The sequence below is a fragment of the Sciurus vulgaris genome, assembly GCF_902686455.1.
Source record: "Sciurus vulgaris genome assembly, chromosome: 12".
Classification (NCBI taxonomy): domain Eukaryota; kingdom Metazoa; phylum Chordata; class Mammalia; order Rodentia; family Sciuridae; genus Sciurus; species Sciurus vulgaris.
The window spans coordinates 45,968,982-45,990,413 of record NC_136473.1 but is presented as its reverse complement, the minus strand read 5'-3'; the positions used below and the strand labels follow the sequence as shown (position 1 = coordinate 45,990,413).

General features: G+C 36.8%; 1 protein-coding gene and 1 long non-coding RNA gene across 3 annotated transcripts in view; one reads left to right on the top strand and one right to left on the bottom strand.

Moving 5' to 3' along the window:
* The window catches only part of LOC306641704, a 28,482-nt gene extending 15,375 nt beyond the window's left edge, over positions 1-13,107 (bottom strand). The window contains exon 1 of the long non-coding RNA XR_013758248.1: positions 13,020-13,107. This is a non-coding gene — a long non-coding RNA (uncharacterized lncRNA). The remainder of the gene's footprint in view (positions 1-13,019) is intronic.
* Positions 13,108-13,230: 123 nt separating this feature from the next.
* RAB18 (RAB18, member RAS oncogene family) overlaps positions 13,231-21,432 on the top strand; it is a 43,998-nt gene continuing 35,796 nt past the window's right edge. For both annotated transcript variants that reach the window (XM_079106928.1, XM_079106927.1), the window contains exons 1-2: positions 13,231-13,435; positions 21,287-21,342. In XM_079106928.1, coding sequence (XP_078963054.1) covers positions 13,368-13,435; positions 21,287-21,342 — 124 coding nt within the window. In that variant the 5' untranslated portion in view covers positions 13,231-13,367. The remainder of the gene's footprint in view (positions 13,436-21,286; positions 21,343-21,432) is intronic.

Genomic DNA, 21,432 nt, shown 5'->3' with positions numbered 1-21,432 from the left:
AATCAGCTCCCAACATCTCCAGTCCCTACTGAAAGCCAGCTATGGTTTGAATATGGCTTGGGTGTCCACCCAAGCTAGGTACCAGGGTAGCACAATTGGGAGGTGGTGGAACCTTTGAGGGGTGGGGCCAGTGGGAGTTGCTTAGGTCATGGGGCATGAGGTATTTCTCATGCAACCTCCAGGCAGCTTTCATGTGATGCCTTTGGTAATTCTTTCTTTCTTTCTCTCTTTCTTTCTCTCTCTCTCTCTCTCTCTCTCTCTCTCTCTCTCTCTCTCTCTCTCTCTCTCTCTTTCGCAATTCTTTCAAGAGACTTGTTATAAAAGGAGCAAGCCTGTCCCTTCCTGTTATCTCTCTGTTCTTGATCTGAGATGTAATCATGTTTGCTCCTGCCTATGATTCCATTATTGCTGCCTGTACCATGAAGTGATGCAGCCATAGAGCTTGTGCTATGCTGTTTCAACTTTCAATCTCCAAAAATGGAAGTTTAATAAATCTCTTCTTTATAAGTAGCCTGTGTCAGGTATTTCATTATAGTGAAGCACAGCTGACTAATCCAACCCTTCTCTATAGTATCAAAGAAAGTTTTTGGGAATTATGCCTTTTCTTTCTGCCTCCTTCTGTTTTGATTTTTTTTTTTAATTCTCCCCTTTCAGTTGCTTTTCATGTTCATTTTAACCCAATATTTCCCTGCATTGAGAATATCACATTGGATGTTACTCCAGACTTCCAAGAAGTGTCTTTGCCAGAAGGAAAAAATACTCCCTGATTCCAATAAACTTCTTACATTTAAGACCCATCTTTGAAATTGGGCTCAAACCAAACAGTATACAATAAAACCCCCAGAGAAATCACCAACACTGATGGCAATCTCAAACAATGGGAATAGCTAAATTAATAACACCACCTCCTGAGGATCTGATATTCACCCAACACCATATATTCACCATGTTACATAATACAATCAACACTTAAAGGTAGGTATAATTCATTTCATTCCACAAATGATCAAGGCTGAAATATTTGAACAGCTTTCCTCAGATCACACAGTAAATTATTGAGTGAAGCTTTGAAATCAGGTCTGTCTGATTAGCCCTGACTAGTTTAGTAAGGTCAATAGTTTGTGTTTCACCTTAAGGCAAAGCTGCTAACCCTTCTCAGGTGCCTAGTGCTCTTACACTGAGAGTCTTCTCCAAATACCCCTAGCTCAGGCTTGCTGTATTTCTTCACAGTCTCACATGAAGAGAATTATTCACTATTTCCACCCAGGACCCTCTCTTTAGGAGACTTCTACCCAAAGTAGTAACAATTCTACACTCTGTGGAACACATGATGAGTTCACCTTTGGCTCTTCCTAATAACTTTATGAGAGCCTTCCATAATTGACTTTGATGCTGTGGATTTTAGGCAACTTGAAGAGACAGAGATACAGGGAACTTTTAGAGATGTTATGAATGGGTCAATGAAGAATTTTTGTTTGGAGAGTAATGGGCACTCACACTCAACCTGATTTAGGGTAAATATCAAAACTTTGGAAAAGTCTCCACTCTCCCAGTTTCTCTGGCTGTGAGGAACTGTGATTTAGACTGATAATATACAGGTTAACAAGAGGATAACAGTTTATGAGCATATGCAGTGGGCGTATTTGCAAGACAAATGCAGTGATAAATAATTCACAGGGGAGGTTAGAAACTGGATTTAAAGAGCAGCTTAGCAAAGAACAATAAACTTACAAAGAAGTGACAAGACGGAGAAGATGCTTGGGCTTTCAAGGGCTTATGCCTTATGCTTATGGGGTAAAAAAATGGAATGGGGTTGATTTGTTCAGGTCTCAGCACCAACTTTCCATCTCTTCCTGGCCATAGACCATCTCCAGGAGATTTATGGCAGTCCTTAATTCTCAGCCCTTATTTCTCAGAGGTTTCTGCTTTGGGTCTAATAGAGAAGCTCTGGGAAGGATTCTTTCTGCATCTGTTGAATCCCAAATGCCTTCAGCTCAAACTAACATTCATGCCAATGTGACATATTTTAGGATGGCATATTTTGATCCCCTACAGAAACATCAAAGAGAGAACAGATGAATACATAATTGTATGGAATGTAGAATATAGCACTTGAAATGAACTAACAGCTACATCTCTCAACATAGTTAAATCTCCCAAACTTAACACTGGATGAAAAAGGCAAGTTGCAGAAGTGTCTGTATAAGTTGACAAAATTATACAGTTTAAAACTGTGTGATACATAAACAGGAAGTAGCGATATAACACCATGTGTGGGCATAATAAAGACTGAATTTATGACAGCAATTATGTCTGGGTGGGAGGAAAAGAATCAGGGAGGAGCAATAAGGCGTCTTAAACCTGTCTTTGAACATGTCATATTAAAAACACCTCATGTATGATGTTTAACATATTTGATAAAAGGAGTGTTCCTCATATCATTCTCTGCTCAGAGGTGTATGCTTAAAAATATCAACCTTAAAAGAGGAGTCATGTCACAGAAAGTTCATGCAAGTGTATAAGTGTGTGTCTGACTCAATCTAGAGGGTCATTTTGGTATTTCCAGGGCTCTCTCTCTTCATCTCTTAGCTGGCTTTTATCTCTTTGAGTATTATGCCTATTTAGGTCCTTTATTTACCATAGCATGAGGGCACCTAGTACCTCTAGGCCTGAGTCTTAATGTTTGGTCACCTGTTGCAAAATGCACTTCTCACTTCTAACAGTTTCAGTAAGAATCCTAGAATTTCATCCTGTTGAATCATGTCCCATCCTTAGATTAAAATCATTTTTACTAGGGGAGTGAGCTGATTAATTGTGCCTTAGTTATGTGCCATCCCCTGGAATTGGTGAGATAGGAGATAAAATTCCTGCAAATGACATTTAGAGAAAGATTTCTCAAGGAATATAGACAGTGCTAACTGCAGAAGGGGGAAAACACATTTAAATTAATAAGAAAGAGTTGATAATCTAGCATTATGAATCCTCCACAAAGATTTGCCTATATACAATATCTGTGGTTGTATAGAACAATGCCTGCTTTGCTTCACCATCTCTAAGTGACAGTGACATACAGGAAAATATGAATCAGTCTCAGGATTATATATATATATATATATATATATATATATATATGCAAACTCACAAATAAAATGCCAGAAAATATTGCTGAACAGTAGCAAAAATTACCAAGATCAATTAATATCTAAGGATAGAAAAATGTAACAAAACCTACAGATCATATACCGTTTTAATAAATTATAACATATAACAAACAGTAGTTGAAACTTTATAGCTACTCTCATTAAAATTAGGAGCAAGAAAGTTGTGCCTGGTGGCATGCACCTCAGGTCCCAATTTCAGCAGGTTGAGGAAGGAGGATCCCTTGAACCCAGAAGTTCAGGTTAGTCTGGAGAACCAGGAAAGACCCCTGACACCTAAAATTATTTTAAAATAAAAGAATTAGGAACAAGAAAAAAATGAAGCTTGTTCTGGTCACCAGTAATTTTTTTTCCAAAATGGTAGTAAATGCATTAAGGGGAAAAACATTAAGATACAAATGCATTTAGAGGATTTTTATATAAATCCTTTATATAAAAAAGGGGTATGAAATTATCACAAATAGAAGGTAGGAGAATTGTTCTACCATCAAAATACCAAATTAACAGAGATTGACAGATTTAGTCCAGTTTAGCCACATGAGAACTTGACAATGAACAAGGACACAAGCTTTCTTTGGAACAGGGAAGTAAGAGTATTAATTACAGAGCCAGGTCATTCTGAGAATTATCTCAGAGCTAGAGAAGAAGAATAGAACATAGTCCCCAGGCAATAGGACTTGCAGGAATGAATCCGGAAGCAGGTTGCAGCCTGCTGGCTTGATCCATAGGACACTGACACCATAGCACCAGGAGTGGGAAAAACCAGAGTCTCTGAATTGAAGACTTTGTTATGATGTGTATTTGTCGACACCTCTTGCTACACTGAAGCTATATGTCAGGCTACATGCCTGACATAAGTAGCCTTAGGTAAGAGCAGCACGGCAAGAGATTTTGATGTGTGGTGGGCCAGCTTAATACTACTTCACTGGAGGCAGAGGGGAGGCAGTCTATTCCTAAATGGATATTCCTTTGATAATATAACTGGGTTGAGAATACTATGAAATAGGCTCTGACAGTGACTTCCACGTTTATCAAAGATTGTGAAAGATCTAGAAAATAAATAATTATGTTTTAAATGCATGATTGACAGGTATTCTGTTTGAGCTGTTGTCATGGTAGATTATTCTTTGTTACTCAGTAGATATAACCCTATGATGGAATTCTATGATGAAATTCTAAAACTTAAAAGCAACTGGTAAAAAGGGTCCAGTTTTAAGTAAGAAGGAATAAATACACTCCACCCTCTCTCTCTCACTAATTTAAGCTATAGAACCTGGAAAGAATGTAAGGAGTCCTATTTGAAAACTTTAAAAAGTAAATAGTAGCATATGGTATTGGAAAGAAGAGTAGAATTTGTCATACATCTAAATCAGCAATGAGTTTACCTTTTCTCCCTTTCCCTCCATTAATGGTCTAAGCTTAATGCTCTGGAAGCGGGCAATGGAGCCTCAGAAGTTCTCTGGTAATGACTTGAGAAGTGGGAAAGTAACTTCTGAGCTCAGAGTATGGAGCTCACCATCTCCATTTTCTTCTCCTCCTCCTATGTTTCCTCTTTTTTTCAAAATTTTCTTTGTTCTCTTGTGTCCCAGCTTCCAAGTAATCCTATAGCATTAAAAGCAGCCAGTGGCAATAGGAGTCTACAGCCAGCAAAAATATCAGGGAGTTAAAAAAATGTCCTCTCTGTTCAGTAGACCTTTGGTTTTGGTTTTCTCTCTCAGTCCTCCCACAACAGACATGGGCTTAGTTATGATAAGTCCACAGCACCGCTAGCTTTCTTCCTAGAAGTCCGATATGAGTTTCTACAGAAAATAAACAATTAGGCAGATTAAGGGAGTGTCTCCTTATAGTTGATTATGAACTCCTGGGATAATCACCAAGATCATATGATTGAGTCTGATCCTGTTCAGCATACCAAAAACTTGGAGAATAGATTTATCACAGCCCATATACTAGATTGGCCACTGGGTGGTATATACACTGTATAGATCTAAATAGCCCTTCAAGGGTTCTGAAAACTGTGGTGATCGGGGAACCACAGCCAACAGAAAGTGGGTTGGAATTTGTTTCCTCAACCTAATCAGGTAGACTCCTTGATTAAAGAAAATACCAACATTTTTCATAGGATTTAAATAAGATTTTAGATATTTTATAACAATATCTAATTAGTCTGGAATACAATCCAAAACTGTCAACTCAAACGACACTGAATATGTTCCAATGCTGAGATGATACAGATTTTGAAGTTATTTTCAAACACTTTAAAGTAGCTATTTAAAAATGCTCTGGCAAGCAATTAGAAATACTCTTAAAATGAATGAAAAAATAGTCTCAGAAAATAAACACATTAAGAAAGAACCAGATAAAAATTTTAGAATTGATATACAAAATAACTTAAATTAAAAACTCATTGATTGACTTCAATAGAAAAAATAGAGCTGTCAGAGCAAAAATCCAATATATATAAAGACAGTTCAAATAATCCAATCTGAACAGGAAAAAAAAGATAAAAAAATAACATAGACTCAGGGACCTATGGGACAATAGTAAAAGTTCTAACATTCAGGTTATCAAAAGTCCCAGAAGGAGAAGAGAAAAAAAAACTACATAAAGTGCCAAACACTATATAAAGACAAAATGGTTAAAAATTCTGAAATTTGGCAGAAGACATAAACCTACAGATTTTTAAAAATCAGCAAGCCTTGACTGAAATAAACCCAAGGAAATCCATTACTCACTTTCTCTGTCTCCCATATGTATGTATGTGTGTATATACATATGCATACATATTTAATATATATGTATATGTGAGTATATATAGTATAGATATCATATGAACTATAATGAATAACTATTATAAACTACAATGTGTGTATGTATGTATACTGTAAACTAAAGACAAAAAAATCTTGAAAGTAGTCAGAAAAATGCCTTGTTACCTATAAAGAAACAAAGATTCAAATGACTATGTCCTCAGAAATCATGGAGGTCAGAAATAAGATGTGTTTCAAGTGCTGAAAGAAAAGGTTCATCCTATATCTGGTTAAAAAAAAAAAAAAAATATATATATATATATATGTATGTATATATATATAAAATGAAGGAAAAAGGAAGACATTCTTAGATTAGAAAAACAGTATTCATTGCCAATAGACCTAATAAGGACTACTAAAGTAAATTTTTCAGACAGAAGAGAAACAATGCCCTAAATACATCTATAATATGAGGAATTAAGGAAGCACAACAGAAAGGATAAATATCTGGGTAAATATTATTTTTCTTTTTTGTTCACTAAATATGTTCAATGTTTGAAAGCAAAAAATGTTAACAGTATGTGACAGGAATTTCAAGGAAGGTAGAGGTAAGACAACTAAAACGTAAGAGGGAATTACAGAGATATGTAAGTTTCTAAGATTTCTACATTCACCTAGAAGAGGTAAAACTGGTTCTAAGTAGTATGTAGAAAGTTGAGTGTGTTTATTGTAATTCCTAGAGCAATATTTAAAAACTATGGTAAAATATATAATTAAAATGCAATACTAAAATGTGTGCAATAACCCAAAACAAGTCAGGGAACATGAAACAGAGGAATGAGAAACAGGGAACAAGAAGAAACTAAATAATAAAATTGTAGATCAAATTCAATGGTCTAAATATACCAATTACAAGCAAAGATTATCAGAATGGATTAAAAATATCTTGAACTAATTCTATGCTGTCTACAAGAAGCTTATTTTAAATATGAAGCTATATTATGCGAGCTTCATGTAAGAGAGAGCTAAAATAATTACAGTTTATCAAAGCAGACTTCAGAGCAAAGAAAAGGAGTAAAGGAATAGGCAAGAACACTACTTAATAACAAAGGGTCAATTAATCAAAAAGACAAAACAATCTTAAATTTGCACCTACCAATGGAGCTGAACAAAAATCTGATAAGAGAAATAGATAGTTGTAGTTGAATATTTTAATATTGCTTTCTGATAGAACACATAAAATCATCCAGGATGTAAAAGAATTGAATAACACTATTAACCAACTGGATCAGACATACATTTAAAGAATACATCACCCTCAAACAGCAGAATACGTATTCCTTTCAAGTACACATGAACATTCACCAAGGTTGATATCCTGGTTCATAAACAAATCTTAATCAATTTAAAGTATAAAAATCATAGAAACTGTTCTCCAGCCATAATAGAATGAAACTAGAAATCAGTTACAGAAAGGTAACAAAAAATGTCCAAGTACTTGGGATTAAGTCACTCATGTTTACATAATTCATGGGTCAAGAATCAAGCCTTAAGAGAAATAAGCAAATGCATTGAAATAAAATAAGATGAAAAAATACACATTTGAATGTAGTTATAGGATGTAGCCAACTCAGTACTCAGTGGGACTTTTCTGGCCTTCAATGCTTATATTAAAAAAAATATCTCAAGTCAATAACTAGAACTTCCTTATAGGAAAGTAGAAAAATCAAAATTACTTAAAGCAAGCAGAAGTAAGGAAATAATAAAAGAATAGATATCAATGAAATTGAAAACAGAAAATCTAGAGAAAGTCAAAAACAAAAAGCTCATTTTTTTGAAAAGATCAAAAACACTGATAAACTTCTAGTCAAAAAAGAAAAGGTAAAAGAAGGAAGGAAAATGTCTAATCTTACCCACTACCAATATCAGGAAAGAAAAAGGGAAAATCATTATATACTGATATATTTGGATAATAACCTACTCCATTCACATTAATTTGTCAGTTAAGATGAACTGGACTGATTCTGGGGAAAAAAACTATCAAAACTAATTAAAGATGCAATAGATAACCCAAATAATCCTGAAACTATCTTAAATACTTAAATTTCATTCTAAAAAGAAATCTCCAGAACTGACTAATTTTCCTGGTTAATTCTACCAAACATATAAGGAAGGAATAACACCAATATTATTCAATTCCTAATATATTAACCTATCAAAAACAAAGCTCCAGGCCCAGATTATTTCACTGGTGAATTTTACAAATAATTAGGGAAGAGGTTAAGTTAAAATGGAGTTTAGGTCAAATCTCCACAATCTCTTCCAGAAAACAGAAAAGAGAACAAACACTTCCTGATTCATTTTATTAGATCAGCATTACTCTTGATACCAAAATTAGACTACTACTGCATAAACAAAGAAACTACAGACCAATATCACCTCAAAATCCTCAAGAAAATATTTGCAAATTGAATACTGTAATATTTTTAAAAAATCATATACCAACACTAACTGTGGTTTATCTAGAATGTAAGCCTGGTTCAATAGTCATAAATATAAATCCATCAATGTAATCCACTGCCTTAACAGGCCACATGTTCTTATCAACTGATGCAGAAAAAGTATTTGGCCAAAATCGACAACCACTCACAATAAAAACTCAAAAACCTGTAGTACAAGGAAACTTCCTCAACCTGATCTAAAACATATCATCTTGAATTACGCATTGTTAAACATTGGCCACATTGTGTATTGGAGTGTACTATCAATGCAATGTTTATTTTGTGTACTTATCTATGTCTCTAGGTTTAAAACCATTCTATGTCTCTATGTTTAAAACCATTCTAAAGTAAAGACTACCATATTTTCTATTATAATTTTCAATAATTTATAGATATGATAACACTTTGGAGGAGCTACAGAATTAAAATATAAATAAGAGAATTTTTTATTTTTATCATCTTGATGAAATTGGGAAACTTAATAGAAACAGAATTTGAAAAGTAATTTAAACTAAGAAAGACTGAAACTTAGGAGGTCAAGGTATTCAAAGAATGGACTTCTCAGAGTAGACTGGGATGAAAAAGTAGAAGTCTTCCTCTATGAATTTTAAATATATTTATGCCAAAATATGTCAAATATTTTAAAATATCGAAGAGAGTCAAGAATTTAAGGAAATTAATGCAAATTTCTTTTTTAAAAAATGAAGGTATACTTTGTAGGTACTTCTCTTGTTTGTGTACCTTCAAAGTATTTTATTAGTGTTCTAGATATTAACACATGGGAAAAATAAGACAAAAATGCAAGCAAATCATCATAACTTTAAGTAAAAATTTTAACCTGAATTACTAGCATAAAATAGGGTATTTAAAAACATGTATTTCTATAAACTGTTGGGAAATAACCATTTTATAATTCACAAAGTTAGCCCTTTTGATGATGACTATTAGTACTATACAGAAGGATTAGTGATATAACTGGTCCATCAAAATGCTTCACTAGCCTTGGAATAAAACAAGCTCAAACTATGCAAATTGATACCCTAAATCTCAATATTCCCTGTGTTCTCCTTGCTGGTTAGCAGAACTTGTAATCTTTCTCAGTCTCCTACACCATTCTTATTTCTTGGTATCCTTAATGGGATATCTTACCATTTAAAAAAATAATACGTTCTATTTTTCAGAAAAATTTTAGGTTCACAACAAAATCGAAAAGTACAGAGATTTCTTATATACCTCCTTCCCCACACATGCATAGACTGCCCCTTCTCAACATCTGCCACGAGAGTGCTGCATTCGTTACATTTGATGAGGCAACATCATTATCCTCCAAAGACCATAGTTTACATTAGGGTTCACTCTTGGGATTGTACAATTTATGGACTTAGCTAAACGCATATGACATGTTATTACTGTTATATTATCATGCCAAATACTTTCACTACCTTAAAAATCTTCATGCTATGCCTATTGGTTCCTCCCTCCCCACAATTCAGAAATTAAAAAGATCAGATCTTTTTAATATCTCTACAGTTGTACCTTTTCTAGAATGGCATATAGTTGGAATTATATGATAGGTAGACTTTTCAACAGTTGAGCATTTTGCCTAACATATATGAATCTCTGGTCTTGATCACCAGCAATGCCAAACAAACAAAAAGAAAGACTATTGCCAAAGATATTCTGGTACCCAGCTGTCCTTAAAATAAAGCACAAACGCCTTAGATTAGCAGTCAAAGTTGTCCCCAGTCTACCTCTATTTGTTTCCCATTTGTTTCCATAAAATTTCCATGGCTGTCAGGTGAGTCCTTTCATTCCATGTATTCCATCTCTAGCAGTATAGGCCCCTGTCCGTCATGCTTGTCTAAATTGTACCCTTCTTTTAAGTCTTGCTTCCTTCATGAATACTTTTCTGGTTGTTCTAAGATTCAGTGACAAACTACAGCCAGCTCTCTGGGTCTCTGAGTTTCATATCTCTGGATTCAACTAACTGCAGATTGAAAATATTCAGAAAAAACTGCATTTGTACTGAACATGTACACTTTTTTTTCTTATATCCTAACAAATACAGTATAATAACTATTTACATGGCATTTACATTGTGTTAAGCATTATAAGTAATCTAGACATGTTTAATCATATAGAAATGCATAGGTTATATGCAAATACTATGCCATTTTACATAAGGAACTGATTTTAGTGTCCACAGAGGATCCTGGAACCAATCTCCCATACTGAGGAAGACTGTACTCTTGGCTGAACTTCTGATGAATTTATTGTCTACATAACTCATTTAGTAGGTAAAACTACCTTGTTAATCTGTGCATAAGTGCTTTCTTTCTGCCTAGCAGGACCTGATAATGGGTGTGCACTAGAAATTATTTGATCATTTTTTCCTCCAGCTCTAATGTTCAAGATAGAGATTCAAGAGACATCTCAGCCTATATAAACAAGTAGACTACATTGTTCCAAATTCCTAAGGCTGATTTGGGAATTTTACATCAACACTTTTTGAGTAACTACTCTTAAGATTAGACATTGTACTCAATGCTGAATCCGAAACAATGACAGGACATTAATCGATTCTTCTTTCCGGGAGCATACTTTTTGGTAGGAGAACAGAGAGGTAAAAATATAATACTGTGGGATATACACCACAGTAGAAGTATAGGCTATTAGTGGAACACATAAGAGAAACAGGTAAAACTGCCATGGAAGTTGTCCAGGGGAAGGAATCCAAGAGCTGGATCCAAAGAATGAATAGGAGTTATCCAAGCAAATGTGCAAGAGTATGTGCAGAGGAGAGGACAGGAAAAGTACTCCAGGCAGAAGGAACAATATGCACAAGGTCCTGGAGACAAGCAAAACTTTGTTCACTCAAAATATGAAAGAAGTTTAGTCTGGATGAAATACAGAATGTAAGACACGCAATAGTAAGAGATGGGTTAGAGGGATATCAGTATTTACAATAAGCTAACAAATACATGTAAAGGCAGTGAGGAACCTCTGGATAGCTTGAATAAGGCAGAATAACTCAATTAAATTAGCATTTTAAAATACCAAATTGGTTGCAGTACCACAGTATGAGGGAAATGGAGAGAAGAGGCAGGAAGGCCGTTGTGCAGCCAACGTGGTAATCCAGCAAACAGATGACGATGATGAACACAGTAGTTATGGTAGAGATAAAAATGGTGGGCAAATTTCAGACATGCTTAAAGGAGTAAATCTGTGAGGACTAAACAGATGTGGGAAGTGAGAGAGAAGAAATTAAATGAGTGTTAATGTCATTCATTAAGAAGGAAGTCAGGTGAAAAACTATTGTAAAGGAAAAGATAGTGAGTTTAGTGTCTGTCATGTTTAGGTTGGCATATTTCACCTGGGCATATTCATGTGGAGATATCTTGGCAGTTGTGTATGCTGGCCTGAACTTGAGAAAAATCTAGGCCACAGAAATAACTCTGGGACAAAGTACGTGGGAATAAGAAACCATGTAAATCCAAGAAGACAACAGGCGACAAGGTATGTAGATTAAGAAGATAAAAACAAACTAAAACTCAAACGACAAGAATGGTTAAATGATGAGCAAGAAAACTGCAGAGAGAGACTGAGGTTGTCTCACTGACATCATTCTCCAAGTTTAGTTATGAACTCAACAACCTGCAATTAATTCGTTGAGCAGTTATTTATTTAGAACATACTATGTGCCAGAAAGCATTCTAGACACTGAGGATATATGGGTAAACAAAACAGACAAAAAGAAAAATTTTTGCCCTAATGAGACTTCTCTTTGAGGAAAATTAGATAGGTAAACAAAGTAGTAGAATATCTTTCAGAAGAAGGTAAGTGTTATGTAGAAAAATAATGCAGAGAGGTAGAAGGAATGCTGGAGGGATTTACAAGTTTGGTATTATGAATAGGGAAGTAGGCTCATTAAGGAAATGTGAGCAAAGATCTTAAGAAGGTGAAGGAACCATTTGGATATCTGATAGAAGAGCTCTAAAAATTATTTGACAAATTAACTCCTTAATTAATTCCTAAGTTTTACTTATTTTCTTTAATCAAATGTCTACTGCATATGAAATTAGCAGAAAGTATAAAGAAATAAGGGATGAGAACTAAAGTTTATAGAGTGTCTGCCATATACCAGGCACTTTGTTAGGTATATATGAGAGACTTGGTACTCCAAGAGTAGCAGAGAAGAAAAACACACACAATTCCTGCAGTTGTGACGAAGCAGTTCTTATAAGCAAGAATAGTTGGTTTGAAATTGCGCCAGATTTATATGCACCCGATCTACATGAAGTCTACATTTCCCTTTCAAGGTGAATTAACATGTGAAGAGTACTCTTCAATCTAAGAGGTTAAAACTTGCTCGCATCTTTTATAGACTTCATTAACTCATTTAGTCTTCATAACAATTCTAAGAAGCAAATAAGAATAATTATTGTCTCCCTGAGATGGGGAAACAGGCTGAGGTGGCAAAGTAATATGAGAAAACGATTATATGGTAGTGTTGAACCTACATTTAAGATAATCTTCAAAGCGCTATGATTTTCCCAACGCAATACAGCTGTCATGAGCGACTGCTGCAATAAAAGAAGCTTTGTACCTACTCTTTGGACTCAAGTCATCGCCCAATTGCACAAACTTAAGAAGGCTGTCTCAGGGTTGGGGAGGAGTTCAAGCTTCAGAAGAGAGAGATGATCACACGCGGCTCTCCCCATCTGCGCTTGCGCACGGGAAGAACAACCTCTCCGGAAAGACGCCGGACTGCCGGCGTGCGCAGACGCAAAGCTACCTCAAGGCGGAACGGGCGTCCCGAGCTTCAGCAACCCAAACACCCGGTGTGAAAAGAAGGTGGCAGCCATCGAGAGGTGCGCATGCGCAGGCAGCCCTCCGCGGTGAAGGGGTGAGAGGCGGACAGGGTTGGCCAGCTGGGCTCGGAGCGGAGCAGGGTCAGGATGGACGAGGACGTATTGACCACTCTGAAGATCCTCATCATCGGCGAGAGTGGGGTGGGCAAGTCCAGGTGAGCCGGCGTGCGGGCAGTGATGAGGACTGCGGGGCATTTTTCTGCCTCCGCGGCCTCTGTCTCCTGGGCCGTGACGGGAACGGTAAACGGCGCTGGTGCGACGGCGGCCTGACTCGCACCCTCTTCGCTCGCGCTCTCGTCGGCCTCTAGCCTCGCGCTTCTGCGACCCCTGCTCCCCGCGCCCCACCCCGCGCCTGCCGGGTTCACGGCCTCGACCGGGCCCCAGTTCTCAGGATTGCTGTCCCTCCTGTCCACCGAGAAAAAACAATTCCCAGGGCCGCGGGTTTGCCACCGCGGAGTTCAGGGCGTGGCGGGGGGTTTGGGCCAGAGTCCAGTCGAGAACAACGCTTGCCTTGGCCTTGGGGGTTCAGGGTACCTGTCACCCCCCGAGACGGGAGTTGTAACTTTATCACTTTGGAATTTCTGTCGGGCTTTCGCTAAATACGTAATCTTCTACACAGGAAGTTTCGTGAGGCCTTAGGTCACATTCCTGGCCTATTTTGGCGCAGCCTATTGTCGCGTCTTATTATATTTTTTAAAAAATTAGTGGGCTGCGAAAGAACCCATTGACCTTGTACTGTTGAAAATTTCACTTTAATGTAAGATGCGAGTGCTTAAGCCGTGGCCGCCTTTGAACATAAGCCGAAATGGTTCCTTCTCTTTTTGCCACATCATATGGAGATAAAAAGGACAAATAAGCATTTTTTTTTTCCTTTTTTGACTCTCTCTTTAGGGTAAATAATATTCACAAGAGTTGCATACTAGGGAAGGTGTGGCTCTAGGTGGCTGTTGACAGAGGTTCGTTATTTCATCCAGGTCTGAACAGAATTCTCCAGATGAAGTCAGCCTTGCCATCTGATTATGGTTGGATTGTATTCTAGGTCATATTGATCTTTCAACTCCAGGGGCTGTAAGCAATCTCATATTTAGCTATACTTCCTGATATACCTTTTTTTCACATACTTTTTTAAGATTATGAAGTCTTACTTTTTTTAGGTACTTAAGGATTTGCAAGCTTCTTATGTAATAAAATCTGAAAATTTATATTTTTTCAAGTTTGACAATACATTCTCGTAGTTCTCAGTTAATGTACTTTGTATACTAGAATGCAGAATATGCACATACTAAGGAGTAGATTAATGAAATACTGCATTAGCCTAATAGAATGGTGTGCGTGTGTGTGAACAAAATCATTTTCATGATTACCCTCTACTTTTGTATGTTTTTGAAAATTAGTTAATATAGTGTTTTACTAAGAATTGCAAAGGTTTGTGATCTTTCTTTCCTCCTTTCCTCTTGAGATAGGGCCCTCATTTAAGATATGAAATTGCTGTTTTTGAAATCAAGAATAGTTGGTTGTCATTTCATGTGATTCAGCCCATTATATGATTGGTTGACACATTCATGTATTGAATGGATGATGAATTAAGGTGTGTAAATTTTTTTCTGGAGGGTTAACTGGAGGTACAGTGAACTGGAGATAGTTGAAATTTCTATTTTAGAATATGGTCTGTTATGTGGATTTATCAATTTCCCTCATTCACTTCCCTCTGACAATCTTATTTTAAACTTTCTCAGTACTTAATGGTGAACTGTGAATTCACTGCAAAATTTTAACAGTTGTATCTCTTTCAGAAAAAAACTGCATCCAGGGAGGTAGCTGTTATTTTTCTATTCTTGGTCAGTGTAATGTGTTATAGATAGCATCCATGAACACTTATCTTCACAGATAAAGTGAAAATAAAGGACTGATCTAAAGTTCAAGCATGTTCTTTTTAAGGCAAGTTAGTACAAAAACATTTGTCATAATAGATGTTCTCATGAAGTGTTGTTCTAACTAGTAATTTGCTTCTGTTTCTTTACAGAACTAGATCAAGCAGAAGTGAGATGACATTGTGTTGTTGAGAAATTATTGCACGACAAACAATGTCTTAATCTGAATTAGTGAATTTCTTTCTAGTTTATTTCATACTGTTAAGAGTGTAAAAACTTTGTGATACCAGAATTATGAAACTAGTGCTGCTGCTTGTGTAACCTTGTGTGTGATACTTGAACACTCTAGGTCTTCACTGGAAAAGTGAAGGGTTTGGGATAGAAACCTCTCAGTAACTATCCAAAGTTAAATGTACAATTTAAGATTCTGATTCCATGGCTAGACCTGATGAAATAGAAATGTAGCAAAGTGTATCAAGAACAGGAAGGAGTTATAGAACAGAACTCTTCTGTTATCTAAATTTGCTATTCCCCATACCCCTTCCATTCCCATTCCTTAGGGGAATTCCAATTATAAATTAGGAAAGGCCAATTAGTTATAATCACACTGTTTATTATAAATTTAGATGTATTTAAGTGGCATATGGTAGTTACTCTTCATCTATATCTGCATAGAGAATATTTTACTCCTTTAACATTGAAAATATGAAGGCTTAAATGTATACTCTTTTATACTACATAAGAGAGTATTATTAACATTTTGGGGTTCTGGATTCCTTTAAAAATCTAATAGAAAAAGAGACTCTCTGCCTAGAAAAATGCATTCATAGAGTTGAGAATACATTTTGGGCTACCTCTGTACTGCAAAAATCTGATTTACACTCAGTCTGGGTTTATTGCTTTACACCATACCAGTTCCCTATCTTTTCCTTACAAAGTACATTAATGACTGTTGTAAGGATTAACAATGTGGAAGGAAAATCTCTGGCCCAGTGTCTGACACTTTATTATTATGATATTGTTATTACTACTGTACTATACAATGTTAACCTAAGATTTGTTTTTGTTTTTGTTGTTTTTATTGTCTGGTGCTAAGGATTGAACCCAGAGGTACTTTAACACTAAGCTACATCCCCAGTCCTTTTTATCTTTTATTTTAATGCAAGGCCTCGCTAAGTTGCTTAGGGTCTACCAAGTTGCTGAGACTGGCCTAGAACTTGCTATCTTCCTGCCTCATCCTCCCGAGCCACTGGGATTACAGGCGTCTGCCACTGTAACCGGATAACCTGTTTTTGTAGTAATATTTTCTGTGTTGACCAAGTGTAGATATATATCTTTTATTCTTAAATTGTGAGAGGGAAGAAAAAATTTAAAAAGTCATTAGGAGTCTTATTAGTGCTGTCACCTGACTCATGTTGAAGGTAAGCAAAAATATAGTTAAGATGTTAAGTAGAAAAATCTAGAATTTGACTCTTGTGTTTTACTTTGTTTCTGTGGTGCCTGTCTTATGGAAAACACAACAAAACCAAATTTAAATCTCTTACATACAATTAATGACATTGGGTTTGGAAACTAGCTGGAGTCCATAAATTCTGTGAACAAAACTATCTCTAGCAGCAGTAATCACAACCTAAAGAAATTTCATAAAATTTCTAACTCGGACATGGAATAATGGTTTCCCTGATTTTATTAATGCAAACAGGTTAATAAAACAATCTTATACTTTAGGAGTTATGTGAGAATAGATTGATTAATTTTGTAAATCTTGGGCTTTAACGAAGTCTTAGATTTATTTATTTATTTAGTACTTGGAACTGAACCCAGGAGTGGCTAACCACTGAGCCAAATCCCCAGTTCTTTTTATTTTTTTATTTTGAGATAAGGTCTCTATAAGTTGTTTAGGGCTTTGCTAAGTTGCTGAAGCTGACCTTGAACTTCCAATCCTCCTGCCTCAGCTTCCTAAGTTGCTGGAATTACAGGCATGCACTACCATGCATGATTATAGATTTATTTTTGAAAAAGTTTTAATAACTGACCCTTCTGCCTCATATTAAGTAAAATAATGCTGGGAAACATAAAATCTTAGCATACCCTTCCAATTGGATGTCTTATTTTCATTCCTTTCTCATTTCTTTACCATTTCCAAGTTTAATCCTCCTCCCGCCATCTTCACCATATAATCATGGTTGTTATATCCTTCTTCTGTTGATTTTCCTCCTTTTTTTACCCTGGAATTAACTTTTCAAAATAGTTTTTGTCATTTCTTTCTTTAAAAGCCTTCACTAGTTCAAAATACTTATTTGCTTTCACACAACCTGAGGAGTGTTTGCCAGAGTAGACCTATTCTGTCTTTCACTGATCTTTTATCTCCATCCTTTTTAACCATATCTTTTCTTCTCACTTGAATAAGTCATACTTCTTGTTACAAAATGCTATGCTTTTATATTTTCTTGTTTTTACTTGAGTATAGAATAGATAACCCAACAGAATTTTTTTAAGTGATTTTATTTCATTCCAAGAGGCTCGTTTATCCACCCCCCCCCCCTTTCATCTATGAAAGCATGACATGTTGCTATCATTTTCTCAGAAGGGCATTCCAGTATAGATTTTTTTTTTTTAAATGTCAGCAACAGCAAAAACAAAAAACATCTTTTTGCATTTGGGGAGTTGTGTAGGGGAACATAGGGTATGCATTTATTAGTAAGCTGCTTTGTTCTTGGAATTTTTTTTTTTTTCAAAGACATTTTACTTTTATTAGTTTACCCAATTTGAATTTAACCTTTTTAAATCACGTGAATTAAAAGTATCTGGATCCATTTTTAAATTTTAATTTTAGGAGCGTTCAGTTTTGATACAGACAAAACATGACATCAGACAGCACGAAATACAAATAACACAAAATCAAAGGCCTTGTAACTTTATAGGTGAATCTCCATTGCAATGTAACAGATGTTCAAAAACTCTAGTTGAATAAAAAAATAGAACTGATCAAAAAATCATGAGCTCAAAAAAAATGTAGAATTAAAAAAACAAGAGTCCTGGAAAAATGACACGGCCGTTAATTACTTTAGTAAAGCACCATAAAATTTACTTTTGCTGGAGTTTAGGTAAGACTCTTTTTACATTTTTTTTTCCTCTGGTTTGAGACCCGTCTCCTACTGAGCCTTTAGGCTTTCTCTATTTACATTTCAATGTAAGCCTTGACTGAGATCTGGAAGGATCTAACAGGTTTTAATGCCGAGGGCATTTTAGCCATCTCTCATCAGGACAGGCTTGGATGTCAAAGAAAATTATGAGACCTTATTTTCCATTACTTTTGAGAATGAAGCTACTTTGCTAAGTTCCTCACTGAGATATGCCATTGGTTATTTAGTTGCCTATAGCTGCTTATCTGGGATTTATTTTCCCCTCAGTGACAAACAGGTTAAATCTTGCTTCATAGGTAAGTTGAGGACAGGAGCTTGAAGTAAGCCCCCTTTTTTATATTCCTGGGGCAGAATATTGTCCTATGGTGGCTATTTCCTGTAGTATTGAACATGTTGATGACATAATTAAGCTTCATTTTTTGAGATCTTATCATTTCTATCGGCTAAGAAGTTTAAGAGTTCTGTAATGGCCTTTTGATATTCCTCCTGGGTGGAGGCACATAAAGGATGTCCTTTACTTACTGGAGAACAATCACAGAATGTTTTATCTCTGAATTTTGTTAAGTCCTTAGCTAAGGTTTGTCTGGAACAGGTGAGGGCCATCTAAATCCTGAGGCAATACTGTCTAGGTTAGTTGAGATACAGTATCTGGTTCCTCAAAGGCAAACAGAAATTGCTATTAAGAATCTAGCATAAACAGGAAAAGCCATCTTTTAAATTGAACTTAGTAAACCAAGCAGCAATTGGAATCCAAAATAAAAGTGTATGGATTAAGAACTACAGGGTGGGGGAAATTACTGCTTCATTTTTCTAAGGTTTTGGACTAGGAAGTTTGCTTTTTAACTCTTAAAATGGGTGAAATGCATGAGCTATTGCAAGGCATTAAAATTTTCTGTCATTTCGAATGATCTTTAATAAGTCCTTTTTCTTGCCTATATGTTCCCTTTTTCTTCTTTCTGATCTCTATTAAAAATGGAAGGTGCAAGCTGGAGATCATCTGAGGACTGATCAGGGCCACGTGCCAATTTTTGTAATTTCCTCTAAATGTTTGGGGCTGACTGATAAATTTATACTTTAAAAGTAGGTGGCCATAAATGGATTCAGGATTCAGGGTGGTGTGTTTTCTTATTGCCTTCTTAAGTCTCTGCATGAAAATAGCAGGACTTTCCTGAAGGCTGCATAATAGTTTTTTAGGCATCCTACTCATTATTCGAATCCCAGTTAGGATGGTTTCTGGGAACTGCCTGTGCTCTAGATGGTTAATAGCATAATTTTCCAGGTGAAGTCAAAAACCTGGCATAAGTTTTGAAACATCTCAATATTTATTAGGATCCTCCAAAGGCCTCCTTAAATTTTTTTTGTCTGTCTTAAGTTGGGAGGGTCCCCTCGATTTTCCTCCCTTAGTGGGCGATTCCTCAAGGCTTTCTCCTCTCATGGTAGAGATTATTGATGTCAAGCATGGTAACATATGAAAGGCACTTTTCAGTTGCCATTTAGCAGTATGCAGGCTAGTGGTGAACCTGGCAATACTGTTGAGAGAGAAGCTCCCTTCTGAGTTAGAAGTATTACGGACATCTCCCTAACTGAGCTTCCTTATGGTCCAGAAAAACCCATCTCTCACTACTTGGCTTTGCCAAAGTTATTTCTGGCCTTCTTTGGCAAAGTGCTAGGGTCCTAGTTTGCTCTGTGCTGGGAGGATTTAGACTTAAGGGCATTACCGCTTTCCTCCCTGCCACTAAAAACTCCTAATTATGAAAAATGATGACAAAAGTAAACAGTGTGCCTTTTGCCTATCTTTTTGCCCTGTAGACTAAAGGACTCTCCAGAGGGTGAGGGCACATCTATTGGTTGTTAGGCATATAACGCCCTTTGCTAGGAGGGTCTCACAGGAGGGGTTTTTAAATGCCTCCCTCTTGCAGCTTAAAGAGAACACCATGAGCACATTTAAGCATGGGAACAGTAATGGGGAGACTCTAGAGGTCTAGACTAGTGAAGGCTAACTCTGCGAACAAAGGGAACCTGGGCATTTTCATACTAATCATCTCAGGCCTTAATCCTATAGTCTGAATACTTAATGTCTGACTGGCAAGGGAAGGGGAGCATCCAGGAAGGAGTGGATGTGTGGGAGTGTTGTGCACTGTATGGCCCATACAGAGGCAAAGGTAATTGGCGCTTTCCCTCAGTGCCATTTGTCTACCAATCACCCTGGATACCCCTCAGGGCAGTCGGGAGGGGGAGTCCAGAGAAGGAACCTTTGGGGTCCACGTGAGAGTAGACTGGGCTGAGAACCCAGCAGTTGTTCCAACACTTCCTCTGCTTCCACGCACCCTGGGCAGATCAGGACCTGGGACACGGTGTACTGGTGGCAATTGCGCTCTGGGCCTTGGCGTAAATCTCGGTGGGACCTCAAATCTGATACCGCCATTTACCAGTGACGAGTTCTGCTCCTTCTAAAGTTGAAGATTCAACACTTCCTTCAGATGGCAGCAGGTGTCTCAGCAGAAGGCAATTACACAAGACAGAGTCCTCTTCAGATGCCAGCTTTATAGAATCCATGGGTCCCGGTTCTTCACCTTGAGTACAGCAGGTTTGGTTGACTTGCCATCATAGAAAACAGTGTGCTACTCTTCAGATACAGCTCAGGAGGCCTGGGTAGAGACGCTCACATGAGACAGCTGACAGGACCGCAGCATCCCAGCGGAGCTAAAGGCGTCGCGGGAACAGGACGGTCAGCGCAAAACAGGCAGGACCTGCGCGCCTACCTCGCTCTGCCAGCACGGCTCGCTGCGCACTGCGTAGCTTGGCCTCGCCCCACCTGTTCTTGGAATTTTTGAATTGCCTTTCCAATAATTCCTCCTTACTTATCTTCCCTGTGCCAGTATTCCCAGGAGCTGACCTACATCAGCTCTTCTTATCCGCATCTATTGTGTCAAAATATAACTGTGATGAACAGCTGAATTTCTAATCTGTCTTTTTAACTCTCTTTTAGCCTGCTCTTGAGGTTCACAGATGATACTTTTGATCCAGAACTTGCAGCAACAATAGGTAAGTCTAAGTTTAAAAATTTAGAAGAAATTTTTTAATTTTTAGAAGGGTTGTTTTGTCTAAATCCTCCTATCTTCTTCTCACCACCCC